Source organism: Typopeltis vanoorti, chromosome 9, assembly GCF_054136105.1.
Source record: "Typopeltis vanoorti isolate ZY-2024b chromosome 9, IOZ_Tvanoo_1.0, whole genome shotgun sequence".
Classification (NCBI taxonomy): Eukaryota; Metazoa; Arthropoda; class Arachnida; order Uropygi; family Thelyphonidae; genus Typopeltis; species Typopeltis vanoorti.
In genome coordinates this window covers 106,719,761-106,736,460 of record NC_143557.1, presented here as the reverse complement: position 1 = coordinate 106,736,460, position 16,700 = coordinate 106,719,761, and the positions used below count along the sequence as shown (strand labels likewise).

The window sequence follows — 16,700 nt, the reverse complement described above, 5'->3', positions numbered from 1 at the left end:
TATTTTTCTCAAAAATGCAATCATCCAAGTAAGCAATGTATGCTATCGAGGGAAGACTGTTCCAAAGAACGAATAGGCGGCTCGTGGCTTGAAATTGTGGGGTTGCTGCAACTTTCGAAATATACATACACACTCTAAGTACAGTGTACGTGAGTGGATAAAATATCAAAATTATGGTAAAAATTATAAAAATTAAACATGAAAAAATATTGTTTATTATCGATAAAATTATACAGTTTAGTATAATTCAAATTTACTTAAAAATAAAATCCATTCCTTTAATTGTAATTAAAGGAACGGATTTACAATTTTTGGACATGGCAATTAAATCCTTTAATTGTAATGTACGAATATTTGAAGAGACGGAGTAAACACGATAAGCACTACGAACACTCTACTATTGGCGCAAACTGCATATAAACAACAGTGGAACTGCGCGACGGACAGTGCCGTATTACGCTAATAGCTCGCAGCTCACTATGACGTGCATATGCTTGCTCGCGTAGCAATATGGCACTGTGGTAAACACAGTGCTGCTAGCGTCCTTCGCCCTCCTAAGTGCTACAAGATGGATTTTTATTATTTTTTATACAAAATAAGAGAATGGTAGTGAAAAAGTAGAGATGGTCTGTACTCGAACCTAGCCAATAAACATTTGGCATTTATATTTGTAAGGAAGGAAAAATGTAGGGTGGAGGTAGGATAAATGTAGGCAAACAGCATCAGTAGAAGTACTTAAAACAAACAAATAAACAAAAATAAGAAAACCCTCCTTGTGATTAAATGAGTGCGGAAGTAAGACAGAAGTCATCAATTAAACAAGTATTGCAGTATGAATTTCTTCAGGGTTAGAAACCATGAGAAAGAGAGAGAGAAAGTATCTTGAAGAAATGAGTGCGAAAAGATTATAGAAGAGAGGCTTTTCTAACATGAATGGAATGGAGTGAATATCAGGCTCAGAAGGGAAATCTTACGATTTCGGTATTATCTACGGTAAGAAGAAGCGATATTTTCTTTCTTTCTTTATACCTTTTTAATTAACATAATTCAGTTAAAATAGTGAATAAAGGAATCAGAAGAATAGTAAAATTGTAGTAAACAGTATGGAGGATATCTGGATCATTAAAATATCAGCAAACAAAAAGAAAGAGATGAAAAATGAAAACGAAGGTATGTATGCAATTCAGTCGTGTGACATACGGGAAGCACAAGGCCGATTTTACACGGAGAAATGAATTTCATTCCCTGGATGACATTAGAGAAGAGAGTACTTCTTTATTTTAGCTTAGAGAGAGGCAAATTATGTAATACTTAGCCAATCCATAGTGCTTAAAGTGAAAAGTTTTAAAACTACCAAGAAAAAAAAAACTTAGTCCGCGCGGTTAGCCTAGTGGCTGTGCGCTTCGCAACCTGGGGAAGGAGTGTCCTAGGTTCGATTCCCCGTCTGTGACGTGAGAAGCTGAAGGATCTTCCTCAGGGTTTTTTCCCCAGTTTATCGTGGGCTTTTTCATCCAGCAAAGCACGCAAACCAGCCTTCAGAACTCAACATTACGGACATACGATACACCGGGACGTAGGGCTGACCACCTTATCCTGTGAACGGTTTAAGGTCCGATGATTAATTAACCATCAATACCGCAAGGTGAAAGAGGGAAAAGGAAGATGAGATGAGAAAAAAACTTACAGATAATATATATAATATTATATAATGTTCATGTTTTGATTACTAAATGGTTTTCAACGTACAATCATTTTTACTGTAATGACAAACAAATTTACATAATGATTGAAAACTTAACATTGATGTTACGTTGTTTGATTTACTTTTGGTTTCTGTCCTATAGTGTCGGGCGCTAGATGGAAAGAATATCTCAGCAAAAGATGCATTTAAAAATTCTTAAATGTATAGAAAATGTAGCCCTATAGTTCGAAGAATAAACGGTATAGAAGTGAAGTGGATGCGCAATTTTAATAAGCCAAAAATTCTTAAGAAAAAGACGATGTGAGTTATGAAAATTATAAAGCAGAGCACAGAAGAGTTACAACTAATTATCGACCTATCACTATTTATGCAGTGGTAGTGCAAGTTTTTGGAAATATTGCATAAGATGGAGCAGATGGAAGTGGATTTTGAACTATTAGTTGGGATAAGAGGATGGTTGACCGATCGATATCAAAAATCAAATGGGGAAGATGTGAATCTTCAATATTTAAGATGATCAGCGGTGTACCACAGGGAATAGTCCTTTGTCCATTGTGATTCAGTCTTTACGTTAATGATATTGGGAATGATTTGATAGGAGACATACAGCTGTTTGTTGATGATGGTAATCAGGAATGTCGCTGATATGCAGTACTTGCAGAATGATTTGAATAACCTGGAACCTTGACATGTGAAAATGGCTATCAGTTCAGTAAATATAAATCATGCACTTTGGTTGATGATATCCATTGGCGTATTATATTACTGAGATTATGTTAGACGAAAGTGAAGTTCAGGCTGAAACGAATATTGACATATAAGGATAAAAATAAAATTCACTTTGCCTCTTTACAAGGCCTTAATGCGACCTAGCCTGGACTATTATGCGCAGCTCTGTTCTTCTGGTTTCAGAGGTGATGCAATGGATGGAGTGCAAAGGAGAATAGGAGAGTGTTAATGATGCTACTGAGACTGTGTAATACAGATTAGGACAAATTTATGAAAATATGTGGTGTGCAGACATAGCAAATAGGAGAAAGAAGAGTAATATGATAAAGATCTACCCATTGCAGAAATGGTCATAGAGGATACTCGGAGATGAAATTTTAATTTTATGGAATGCTGGGAGAAGAATGAATGCGGTGAAGAAAGGTGCGTGAGAGCTCTAGATGTTTTCTTTAGTAGAGCGGTGCTTGATTGGAATGAACTGCCCTTAGAGATCGTGAGTGGACTTACCTATCCTCTTCGTGGTCCTTGGATCATAAGGCAGAGATCCGTTTCTTTTAGTTAAATCTGTCTTGTGGCACTAATTCTGCTTCTCTCCAAATCTCCCAATCAGCCATTCTTCTTTCTTTGTATGTCATTCTCTGCCATGTTACCTTAGGCCTTTCCCATTTATCCTTCCGCAATCGAAGTCACATCTACTCATACAATCTGACTGCTGCCAATTCTTACTAATGAACAACTTATTTCTACTTTATATCAAACTTTTTTGGTCAGTTCGTTTATAAAAGATTTTTAATATATTATGCATCATTTTGTTTGAAAACTATTTAATTTAGTTTCCTGTTTTTTTTTTTTTTTTGGTTAATTTCCATGTCTCGGATCCATATAATAATACGATCAATACTTATTGGATTGCATTTTAGCATCTGATAAGGCGGAATGCATTCCCGGATTAGGATGTTTTGGATCAACATTCTTCAAGAACAAAATTTACCCGGACGATAACCTGGAAGCCACTTTTCGACTATATACCAGAAAAAATCCAGCTGTTGGTGACTTTATTCAAGCTGGTGACTACAGTAGCATCTCTGATTCAAATTTCAAACCACATGCAGAAACAAAATTAATATGTCATGGATGGCTGGATGACTACCAACTCACTTCATGGCAGATCGTAAGTCAAATTTGATTATTTTGGAAACAGTTTATTTCAGTAAAATATCCCCTTAGCAAAGAATTCGTAGAACGACGTTAATTCTTTTTTGCTGTACGAAAGAAAATATGAAAATTAGAGACCATGTGAGATCATGTAAAATTTATTGCAACATAAACTTAATCAATTTAAATTGTAATATTTATATAATAATTACAACAAATTACTATTTTCTGTATAATTTTATTATTTCTCAAATAATTAAATTCTTTTAAAAAATTTTAATAATATAGATTACACTTTTTATTTTAAATTATAATATCATTATTTATTTTTGGAAATTCACTCTGTTGATATAAATGATGTATTTTGTGTTTATACGCTATACAGAAGTCCTTGAGATCCAGCTCAGGTAAGCATATATTTGAATGTTTTAAACATGAACAGTTTAAGTCCCGATGACTTTATCCAATCGTTGGATAAGAAGCTGGCGCTCGAACTCCTCAAAAAAACTGTTGAAAAAATTTGAGGTAGAGTGGCAAGGGTTCCTAAACCTATATTCAGCGACAGACGACCCCACAGAAGGGGACAACTCAACACCAGGGGAAGAAGGGAAGACGAACCTGATAATCTCTGCTCCCACTCCAAAACATGATACAGAAACCCATGCTAGGAAAAAACGTAAAACAGCGGAGACTCAGATAAACGAGGGGATAGAAGAAGATACCCCCAACACTGAGCTCCCCACACCCAACAACGAAACAATTCCTCCACTTGTTCTACTGGAAAGAGAACGTTGGACGGCGCTAAGTTCTATTATGCAAAACCACCAAATTGCCTATTCACGGGCAAAAAAACGTAGACGACGGAGTTAAAATCCAGCTTGCCACAGTAGGCGACTACAGACTCTTTACAAAAACCATGGATCAGTCAAATATTAAATATCATACTTACTCACTGAAGTCGGAGAAAAACCTAGAAGTTGTACTCAGGGGAGTAACAGAAAACATCTGCACAGATGAAAGTACTGAAGACCTCTGCCTCCACAATCTCCCACCTGTCAAGGTTAGCAGAATGCTATGGGCTGACAAGAGTCCAATGCCCCTAGTACTCGTTCAGATACCCAACACACACAAGAACATATACAGCTTAACAACGATCTGTGGTCTGAAAATCACAACAGAACCACTAAGGAAAAGAGCCTCGTCGAGGCAGTGCTACAGGTGTCAGAAATACGGACAAGCACAGAAACTCTGCAGAGCAGACTACAAATGCCTCAAATGTGGGCAAAACCACCCCACAGCAACCTGCTCAAAACCCAGAACCTCACTAGCCAAATACGCGAACTTCGGGGGCCCCAACCCGGCAAACTACACAGGCTGCAGTCACTACCCTAAGAATAAAACAGACAACAAAAGGAAACATATCTCTCAACCCTGCCCACAGGGAACAGAGTTGACGGCTCCCCAGTTGCCTGAGACACAACAAAAGATAACAAAATACCAGCTCTCACAAATGGAAAATACCAACAGTCTGGAAAGCCACCGTCGAAGCAGGACATACGCCGAAGTAGCCCGCTCATCCAAAAATATACAGCAGGACCAAATTCTTCCAAACATGACAACAGTCATCACAGCCACATTGGCAAACATGCTTCAAGACTTCAGTAAGTCAAACCCTTCACCAAACTCCACAAAAAGATTTCTAAAAGAAACTCAAACCATATTATCAATGCTTGTTAACGAATAAAACTGGAGATTACTCCCAGACTCACTACAGATCGTCGCTTGGAAGGCCAACGGCCTAAAACAAGACACTGGAGCTTCAAGAATTCTCTCACAGATACAACCCTGACATCATCCTAATTAATGAAACTCATCTAAGACCTGCAGACAATCCAAAACTGAGAGGCTACACTATATAGAAATGAACGACTGGATTACAGAGGTGGTGGTACAACCATATTTATCAGGAACTGCATAAGGCACAATGGAATACTCCCCCCCCCCAACCTCCAACCCAGAACTCACCGGTGTCGAAGTCCACACAAATTCAACTGGAAGACTTAAAATCTACGCTGCCTACAACTCCCCTGCTAAGACCCTGCTATTTTCTGACTTGGATGCTGCACTAGGCACAAACGAATCCACCATCGTCGCTGGGGATTTAAACTCCAAACATCCCTCCTGGAACAGCAGAACCACAAATAAAAATGGCCGTATCCTCTTCAGCTACACAGGATTAAACAACGCTGTCGTAACAGGACCCACTGAACAAATTCATCTCAGCCCAACTGGCACAGCCGACATCCTGGACATCGCCATCCTACACAACATAAAATCCCAGCACAGCATTCAAGCATTGAACGAATTATCATCAGACCACAACCATATCCTACTTCACTTAGGGAACAAAGACCAGTCACCCCGCCTCCCCCCAAGCCTCAATTGTCTGGGAGAAACTTAGGAAAGTGCTACCAGAACACATTAGTCCAATTCCCCATATAGAAGCCAAGGAAGAAATAGACACGGCAATAAAGAACCTCGCCAATCAAATCAGTAAAGCCATAACAGCAGTCACAGTATCCACGATAACCCACAAACAAAATCGTCTCCCGGAAGAAACCATGGACTTAATAAGGGAAAAAAACAGACAAAAAAAAAGATATCACAACACTCGTGCTCCTCAACACAACAGTCCTCAACAGATTAAACAAATCTGTCCTAGAAGCTCTCCAGAACCACAGGAACCAACAATGGGACAACAAGCTCACCTCCTTCTCCACAGCAGATCATTCCATATGGAAATTCCTAAAAAACCTCTGGAACAAGCGCAAATCCCCCCCCCCCCCTCTGCAAGCAGAACAGCGCCTTGCATACACAGATGCTGACAAAGCCGAAGCCATAGCAAGAAACCTAGAGAAACAATGCAGTCCTGCATATGAGAACCTAAACATCAGCCATGTATACAAGATCCATCGTAAAGTCAGGTTCATATTAAATCGTCCCGATGTCAATCCAAGCCCTATAATGCCTACATCACCTACCGAAATAATCGGCATCATCAACTATCTCAAGATCAAAAAATCCCCAGGTCCTGACGGCATCACTAACCAAGTCATCAAGGCATTACCGCGCAAAGCCATAGCACATCTGGCAAACATCATAAACTCCATCCTCAAATGGCAACACTTCCTCCAGTCATGGAAAATAGCTGACATCATCCCAATTCACAAACCAGGAAAAGACCCACACCTACCTGAAAATTACCATCTCATCAGCCTGCTATCCAACTTTGGGAAAATAGTTAAGAAAATCATCCTCATCAGACTCCAAGATCATGTCAACCAACTAAATATCATTCCACAAGAACAATTTGGCTTCCGTCAAAATCACAGCACCACCCAACAGATCCATAGATTGGTAGAATACATCGCCACAGGATTTAATTGGAATCAACACACTGGAGCCGTCTTCCTAGATATCTCAAAGGCCTTCGATAAGATCCGGCACCAAGGCCTCCTCTACAAACTGATCATCGCTAACCTTCCATTAAATATGATACACCTGATCAAATCATACCTCTCCAACAGGAGGATGCAAGTCAAAATCAATGAAATAGTCTCTACCCAACGGAAAATCCTCGCTGGAGTTCCTCAAGGATCACTGCTAGCCTCGATCCTGTTCAACATCTATATGGCAGACATCCCTCAAAATCCTCTCACATCCACCCTCGCCCTTTATGCAGATCACACGGCTATTCTAGCCAGATCTCGCCAACCATAACTCGTTACCAAAAAACTACAACACACCATCCTGAATCTAGAAAAATGGTTTAAAGACTGGCGAACAATTAAACCCCCAGAAAAGAAAAACGATACTCTTCACAAGAAGACGACCATCCTCCTGAGGAGACATCACCCTGTTTAACTCCAAAATTCCATGGAAAACTGAAGCAAAATACCTCGGAATAATTCTTGATAAGCGATTTTGCTTCAATAGCCACATCAAGAGCACATGCACCAAAGCTTCAAAAGTTATCGCCCAGCTATACCCGTTGATCAACAGACACAGCAAACTAAGCTCAAGAAACAAAATTCTACTGTACAAGACAGTGATTATTCGTTCCACAGTTATATACGCTTCCCCAGTCTGGAGCCATACCTCCAAGACAAACATCCTCAAACTACAAAGACTACAGAACAAATGCCTGCGAATGATACTGGACGCCCCGCGGTTCATCAGGAACTCCCAGATCCACCGGGGCATAAATATCCCCTACATCTCTCCACTACTACGCTCCCAAGCAGAAAAATTCTTTCTGAAGACATCTACGCATCCAAACCAACTAATACAGCAAGCCGGATACTATGACGGTAATGACCACTGGAAACATAAAAAACCGAAAGCCATCCTAACACTCAACGACGGATAACCACTTCTGCCCACTCAGGGAGAGCTAAATTAGCTCACAAATCTCTCCCATCACTGCTCCCGAAACAGACAACAGGGAATATGAAAAGCGTCAAGCTTCACCCTCTGCGTCAAGCTTCACTCTCTTCATATATGTCCTGCGTCCTGCATCCTGCATGTTGACATAATGGAGATGAGTTCAACAATCGACCGTGAGATGCGGTGATTAATCCCTTGGAGGATAATGGATGGCAATCCTGTACCAATGAAGTTTACTTGAGGCTCGGCTGTTGCTGTTACCCTCTGGGGCGCAGAGATTCGAGAGTTTGAGTTCTCTCTCTTAAGTTTTTTGCCTTAAGGGAGCAATTTGAGTCTCTGGGGAAAGTTTTTTTTTTCCAGCATGACCCGGTGAGGGGCTTTGTCGTTGAATGCTTTTCTTCGGAATATGAGCGGTTCTGCTCGGTGGTGGGGGAGCCCGTCACTGAGTGGAACCAACGCTGAGATATGAACGGTCTTTCGGCCACTATGGAGTGGTCTAGAAATCGTCCGAATTTTTAGAGTTCGGCTTTACTTAAACATCAGCGATTAATACCCTTGGAGGGTAATGGATGGCAATGCTGTAGCTAATGAAGTTCTAACTGAGGCTCGGCTATTGCTGTTACCCTCTTGCCATGATCAGAGCTTTAATAGCTCGATAACACCTTATCCGTACACTGTCCTCTACAGATAACGGGGGAGATGAAAAACATTCTTGCTTTGCCCCCCTTTAAGCCAGTCCTTATAAGGATGTTGACATATCTATTTGCAATGCAAAAATGATGTATCTTGAGATAAAAAACAAAAATACTAAATGCTAAAATGAACTTGGAAAGTTTTATTGTGATAAAAATAATTATTGACAAGAGTATTATATATTCATCATGATTTTTTTATTTTATTTTATTTTTTTAAATAACGAAACCTGTGATGAGATCATATTAAAAGAAACACACGTATTAACCACGGTGAAAATTATTTAATTTTAAATTTTCGCTGTGGTTAATACGTGTGTTTCTTTTATTTATTCATTATGATAATTATAGTTAGAATGAAAATTTTATTGAGAGCTTACGAGAACATAATTTCGACATCAGAGTTAGCTATATAAGTTTGTTTGAATTACTTACAAACCTAAAATTAGGCCAAGCCCATATGGTTTTTTCTTTCAAGGTTTATCTGAACGAATAAAAGAAGTTAGGACAGCTGTGATTGATGCTCTTTGAGACGGCGCTTTATTTCCACATCTTCTACTTGCATTGGAAATAATGCATGGATAACTGAAGAAATATTTTTTTCGAAAGTTACCTGTGTCGCCTCCGATTATCCCTACGTTGGATATCAGTGGAGAGCATTTACAGTACATAGACTTTAAGGCGTACAATAAACGCCTTAGAGAGACCTGATATTCAGTCATTATATTTATAAATGAATATCTTAGTATAGTTATAGGATTTTTTTATTAAATTTAAAGAGATTAATTGCTAAAATATTGCTAAATTATAGGATATGAAAAATGAACTACTGAAGCATGATGATTATAATGTAATAATCACTGACTGGTCACTATCTAATAAAGCTCCTCTCCCAAAAAGTTCAGCGAACTGCATGGTTATAGGGATGATGATCGCAGAACTTATCACATATCTCACTGTAAGTATAATAGTTTCCCCTCCAAAATGCTTGCTCTTATAGTTTAATTAAATAGATTGATATATAGTGTCCTATCTACTTAGAATACCCTGTTTTTACTTTTAATATGACAAATAAAAACAAAAAATAAAATACATTTATATAATCGGTATTATTTTGCATACAATACTTTCAAAACCAGGAAGTAAAACATATAAATCCTAAACTAGACATCCAGGTATATCTAGTGAACCAGAGGACAATGCCCTTGCCTTGCAACCAACCCGATAGGATGGTGGTTCCATTCCCATACAGTTACCCTGATTATGTAACCCTTACTGACACGGTATTGATTTTATGAGAGGTTTATAGCATTTCACGAGTGGAATAGCAACATAGAACGACAACAAGTATTCAGAAAATATGAAGTGACTTTACCAATAAAGCACCAAGGAACATTACAGAAGAATGCAACAAATATTTATAAAGAAGTTAGTTGACGAGGAAAATAAGTAAGGAAAATAATCTGTGTGTGTGTGTGTGTTGTGCAGTGCAATGTCTGCCATAACCTAGTTTGACAGAAATTTATTTTTCTTATTTTTTTTTTTATATTCTGACCACTGTGGTTTAGAATAAGATCTTGATTTTTATAGCAATATGTTGAATATTGTGTCATTTCGGAAGCTTCTTTGAACCTTCTTCTATAGCCATTAAATTCAATGTACAACATTATTATTATTAATTTTCGATTCCCGTCGGTGACGTGAGGAGCTTAAGGATCTTCCTCGCCCATAGCCAAGTTAGCCGGTCTTGGGCGTGGACAGTAGGATTTTCCCCCAGTTTATTCTGGGGGTTTTCATCCTACAAACCAGGCAAACTTACGGGACATAAAGATTCGTTGGGGCGTAGGGATGACCACCTTATCCTGTGAACGGTTTGAGGTCCGATGATCGATAAACCCTCGACACCGCAAGGCAAAAGAGGGTAAAAGGAAGATGAGAGGAGATTTAAAATTTAAATCTAAGAAATTGTTCTTAAATAATTAAAAATGGAAAACACCGAGGACCTGGATGTGGTAAAGAGTTCACAGTCGTATTTATATGTGCAATAAAATGTTTTCATCATAGATTATGGGAAATCTTTAATATCATGTACCAAACAGGAACAGTTCCTACAAAAAAAGGGGGGGTTATGATATTAGTATCATAACCCCCCATATCATAATACATACTAATATCATAATATATATTTGTATGTATATATATATGATGACATCATATATATATATATATATATATATATATATATATATATATATATATATATATATATATATATATATATATATATATATATATATATATATATATATATATATATATGATGACTTTTCTCTCACAGTTTTTTAATTTATATTTAAAATAAACTAATAAATAATGGCTACTTCAGCAAAGAAACAATAAGCACTTACTCTGAAATAAGCTAGTTGTTAAGGAGAATGAAAGCAAAACCGATGACGTACAAAGGTACAGTTTTTGAGATTATTAAAGACGAGTTAGCAGTTGAAATTTCTTGAGACTGTATATTTCTTATAAAGAGAAAATTTTTAATATCATGTATCAAGTAACCTAATAAAAATAACTTAAATTTAATTTTAATAAACAAATTTACAAGCTCAATAAACATAACTATAAGACTATCAGAAGCATAAGATATAAAATAAATACAAAAATGATAAGAAATATTACAGTAATGGACAATGACACATTTTTACAAGAGATTGGTGATAAAACAATGCTGCTACCTAAAGAGTTGTAGAGGTTGACAATGAAGATGTAGAAAGTTTGTTGGTAGCTCTGGAAGAAGAAGAAGAGCTCTCAAAGGAATACTTTATAGAGCTATTAGCACAAAAAGTTGAAGAAGAAGAGAAAACTACCAGAAAAACAAGAAGAAGCTGATCTCCTGACCAAAAAGTTTACGGTGAAAAAAATGACGAGAGATTTTCCTCTCTTAATAAGGCAATAAGTACTATTGTTTGAGGAAATAGATTTTAAATGAAAGGATTTAGAAGATTAGACAGAATTTTTATTATCTCCATAAATGCTTAACAAGGAAAAGGTGATGTGAAATGGAAAAAGAAAATCACTATGCAGAAACAGCCTAAAGATGTTTTTAAGTTTTTAATTTTATGTTTTATATTTGATTACTATATCTGATACTATATCAGTCACTACGTGATTAATATAGTGATTGGTTTAAAAAGGGACTGTAGAAACTAAAACACGTCGTAAGTCGAGAACTGACTTACAATGTGGTATTTTGTTTTATAAATAATATGTAAAACTAAGTAATGTTAACTTTTTCCTTTTCGAAAAATAAAAGTAAAAGGTGACTAGTAATATTAAAATAAACTCAAACGAAGATTGTACTTTAATATGTACTAAATTTAAAATATAGCTTTTAAAAATGTAATTTGGGAAGCGTGCTCGAAACAAAAAATAAATAAAGAAAGAAAAATGAATTGTGCACAACTATGCATTGCGTTTGAATTAAAAAATTAAAATTAAAATTACTGCATAGTCACTTTCTTTTTTTTATTTCACATCGCCTTTTTAATGTTAAGCATTTATGGAGACAGTAAAATTAGGAACATATTATATTCATTTCCTTATCCTTATAAAGACTGGCTTAAAGGGGCGAAGCAAGAATGCTTTTCATCTTCCCCGTTATATGTAGAGGACAGTGTAGGGATAGGGTATTATTGAGCTATTAAAGCTCTGATCATGGCAGGAAGGTAACAGCAATAGCCGAGCCTCAGTTAGAACTTCATTGGCTACAACATTGCCATCCATTACCCTGCCAGACTTTTCATCTCATATTCATTTCAAGTTAACACTTTCAAGTCCTTATAGTCCTTATAAGGACTGGCTTAAAGGGGCGAAGTATGAATGCTTTTCATCTTCCCCAATAGCTAATAATAAACTATTTTAATTAATAAAATATAATAATATATTATGGAAATTAGGTTAATTTTGAAATGATAGATATTACTGCTTAACTTTTCTTGAAACATATATACCATAAGACAAACATCTTAATAGTTTTATCACTGTCAATTATAAACTTTATACTGTTTTGAAGTATTTAGGACTTTCACTAAAACACGTTCACCTCATTGGCCACAGTCTGGGAGCTCAAGCGTGTGGTATCGCAGGTCATATGCTCCATAAACCCAGAAGAATTACAGGTAAAAAAAAAACAAAGCTTATTGTTTGGTATATAGCAATGTCAGACTGTATAAGACTTCGCCTTCTTCCAGTGTATTAAAATATCAGCTTTCTTTAAAACAATGCTTCTTTTATTAGTTCTCATTTTACTTTGTTGTGTAATTTGAAGAGAGTAATTTACAAATGTATTTTCATTTTATCTAAATTACAATTAAAACTGATGAGAGTATAGATTTGTGGTGACATCATTTTGAACCATAATACTAGACCATCAGAGGAATGATCATTATAAACTTAGTTGCAGTTAACGACTACAGAAATTTGTTCCAGACATATTTTCAGTCAGTTACTGAATTAGTTCATCTTTAGTATAGGAAAACAAGGCTTATAGTCTTACTGTCTTGGTAAATAAATATTTTAATTTTCCACTTCAGCAAAAACGGCCATGAGGCTCATGCTAAAAAAGAGATTGCCTTTAGAAGATGGCGGCAGTTGTCTGCCACATTAATTCCCCCATATCTCAAAAATCATCAAGCCATAGGATCTGTTTTTGGTGATGTCTAAGAGTGTTGATCCAGTACCTTTGAATTTCTAAGTGGTTGCTACGGCTCAAAGAGGGAGAGCTCTACCTACTCTCTTTGGTCAAGGAGAGATAATTCCATCTTAATAGCTTTCTTGCTTAGTATCCCGAATTATCCAACATATGATAATCTCAAATAATGTTATTTTCTATATTATTATTTTATTTTATATTTATTCAATACACAAAAGGCCACAAAAACTTTAACATAGCTGTGGTATATGTGTGGACAAGTTGTTAAAGAGAAAGAAGGAACCTATTAACTAATTTCTTGAAACCCCGATGGAATATTCATTGGAAAATAAATCTTTGGAGGATGTTGTTCATCTTCCTTCATTTCACCGACTTCTGTTCCAAAGAACGGAGGTAGATGAAGGGAGAAGATGAGAAGGTGGGTCGATATGTTTGGATTCCAAGTAAGGATCCTGACCATTGGTTGTTAGTGTTCTTACATAATTACATGAAAGTAGAGGAATGAGTGGCCAGTTCTGTGGAGCAGTACAAAAGAAATTACAGAAAAAAAATAAAATGAAGAAACCGAGTGCCTATAAGAGTGCTTTAAGTGAGTTAAGGAAGGATCTCCTGACAGAGGAGGGGGGGGATCATGTATTAAACGGATAGTCTCCTGTATACCATTAAAAATTCTTAGGGAGATTTTGGGTGCACTGTCCTAAATGGATTCATTGTTTTAAAGTGAGTCCTAAATGGACTCACTTTAAAACAATGTTCTAAAGTGAGTCAAATTTAAGATTTATAGTGTAAGAGGTAGAGTTTTAAGGAAAAAAAGGCGGCCAACGTTTTAGAGGCCAAGGGGCTCTGGACGAGATATATTTATGCCAGGATAAGCTAGACCTGAAAGTCAACTCAAGAAGGAAACAATAATCTTGAATGAAAATTGAAAAGTTATCAAAAAATAAGAGGCAATGTTTATTCAGATTAATAAGAGAACACAATATCTTCAGATATCCAAACCTTCAGGAAGCGTAGTGAAGCAAGTTTTGAAGTTAAACGTCTTGAGAATCCCAAGAACCTTCATTTCTTTGCCTTACATCAGCTCTATTTCACCAAAACTGGCAAAGATTCTCAATAAGTTTAACTTCAGAACTTGCTTCACTACGCTTCCAAAGCTTCGTTCAATACTTAGCAAACCTAAAGAGAAACATCTTCCAACTCAGTTTCCAGGAGTGTACAAGATTTTATGTGATTGTGGAAAGCCATACTATGGCCAGACTGCAAAATCCATCCTTCTACGTTTGGTAGAACACTGTAGAGATATCTCCTATAACAGGACTAGATACAGCGCTCTCTCTAGCTACGTTCTCTTTTCAGCTAACTCAGACGATGGCCGCCAACACATTGTAAACTGGACTCAAAAACTTCTAACATGTGTGCTATAATGAACTCGAGAGAAAAATTGTCGAATTTAGGGAAATTTCTCTAGATTCCTCTCATACCAACAACAGCCTGAATTTCAATCTCTCTGACGCACACGTCGCCTCTGTTCAGTATTGGCGCACTCGCGACAGCGAGTAGTATACGTTTGTTTGGAACCCAAGCTCGCATTTTGTTTTCAAACACGCTACTCTCTTTTTGTACTTGTTCTGTTATTACAATTTTAAGTCTCTGTAATTCTTTATATACTTCTTTGATTGTGATACCTGAAGATGTTGATGAATTCAACGAAACTAGTGTACTAGTAGTATCTTTTCAAATATATCATGTCATCTTTTTATCTCTCGGTATCGGTCATTAAAGTTTTTTCATAATATTCCAACTGAGTAAAAATATATATATGCACTCTTATATATATTTACTTATATAAAAACTTATATATTTACTTATATAAAGCATAAGAATTAATATAAGTAAAGTTATATTAATTCTTATGCTTTCTAACTTCTCTGATATTTTTAAAATATTTTGAAACTTATGAGATATGTTTGAGCGAAAGTTGAAAAAATAATGAACTATTTATTTATTCCCCCCCCCCCCTCCTAGGGCTTGATCCAGCGTTACCTTACTTTAAGGATATGCCTGATAGTGTAAAATTAGATCCATCAGATGCAGATTATGTGGACACAATTTATACGTGGGCAGGAGCTTTGCATCTGATTGGTAAGATATATAATAATATTACCAGTTTATGTAAATGAGTGGATAATTCATTTCTACCATATTTAATGAGTTCTGCTACTAGGAGTTTGTGAAAGTATTCTCTCCACCCGTTTGTTATTTCATCTCTAGTGGTTAGTATTTGTCCATTGTTATTGTTGCTTTCATATGTGGACCTGTCTTTTTGGTTTTTAATTTCATGAACATTTTTTTCTATTTACTGTAAAGTGTTTCTGTTTTTCTTCAATCTGTTCATATAATTTTTTTTCTTTTCTGTTGCGGATTCTTTTATTTTTTTCCCCTTGCTGCTCTTTTTGTATCTCTGAGTAGCATGAACATCAGTTGAGTTATTAATCCAAACGCCTCTTTTTTCTTTTCTTTAAAATTATAAAAAAATATTATATACTTTATTACTTTTTTAAAACAAAATAGACATTTATTCCTACACCTATTATAATTTTGAAGATAGATTTTATTTATAGTCTATTTATTTATTTATACGTAGGTTCTACATTCTTCTTAATAAATGGTTGGGACGTGAGACGACCTAAGTCCTTTTTAGGACTTCCAGGGTAACAAATACTGTAGCCAACGAAGGTTTAACTGAGGCTTGGGTATTGCCGTTACCAAGTCATGACTCGAGCTATTAGCTTATTACCACCCCATCCACACAGATTTTCTTCATTCAGATGACGGGATAAAGGGTCAAGGACTCAGTCCATCGCTCAGTTCTTTTAAGAACTACATTCTTCTTGGGGTCTTGATCGTGAGATGAGGTGATTAATACCCTTGGAGGGTAATGGATGGCAATGCTGCAGCCAATGAAGTTCTAACTGAGGCTCGACTATTGCTGTTACCCTCCTGCCATGATCAGAGCTTTAATAGCTCAATAACACCTTATCCCTACACTGTTCTCTACAGATAACGGGGAAGATGAAAGCATTCTGCTTCGCCCCTTTAAGCCAGTCCTTATAAGGACTACATTCTTCTTTAAAACATTTTTACGTTGTATGTTATTTACCAATTGAGTTTTCCGCCGATACTTTTATGCTATCCTTCCTTCTTCCCACTGGATATTGATTTATTTCCCTCGGTTTGTTTATTTATACCTATATCCACA

The 16,700-nt window shown here is 36.4% G+C and overlaps 1 protein-coding gene across 1 annotated transcript in view; it reads left to right on the top strand.

The window, feature by feature from the left end:
• The window catches only part of LOC150103386 (pancreatic lipase-related protein 2-like), a 33,421-nt gene that overhangs the window by 4,378 nt on the left and 12,343 nt on the right, over nt 1-16,700 (top strand). Inside the window, exons 2-5 of the mRNA XM_090398460.1 lie at nt 3,352-3,602; nt 9,536-9,682; nt 12,803-12,908; nt 15,467-15,583. Coding sequence (XP_090254586.1) covers nt 3,352-3,602; nt 9,536-9,682; nt 12,803-12,908; nt 15,467-15,583 — 621 coding nt within the window. The remainder of the gene's footprint in view (nt 1-3,351; nt 3,603-9,535; nt 9,683-12,802; nt 12,909-15,466; nt 15,584-16,700) is intronic.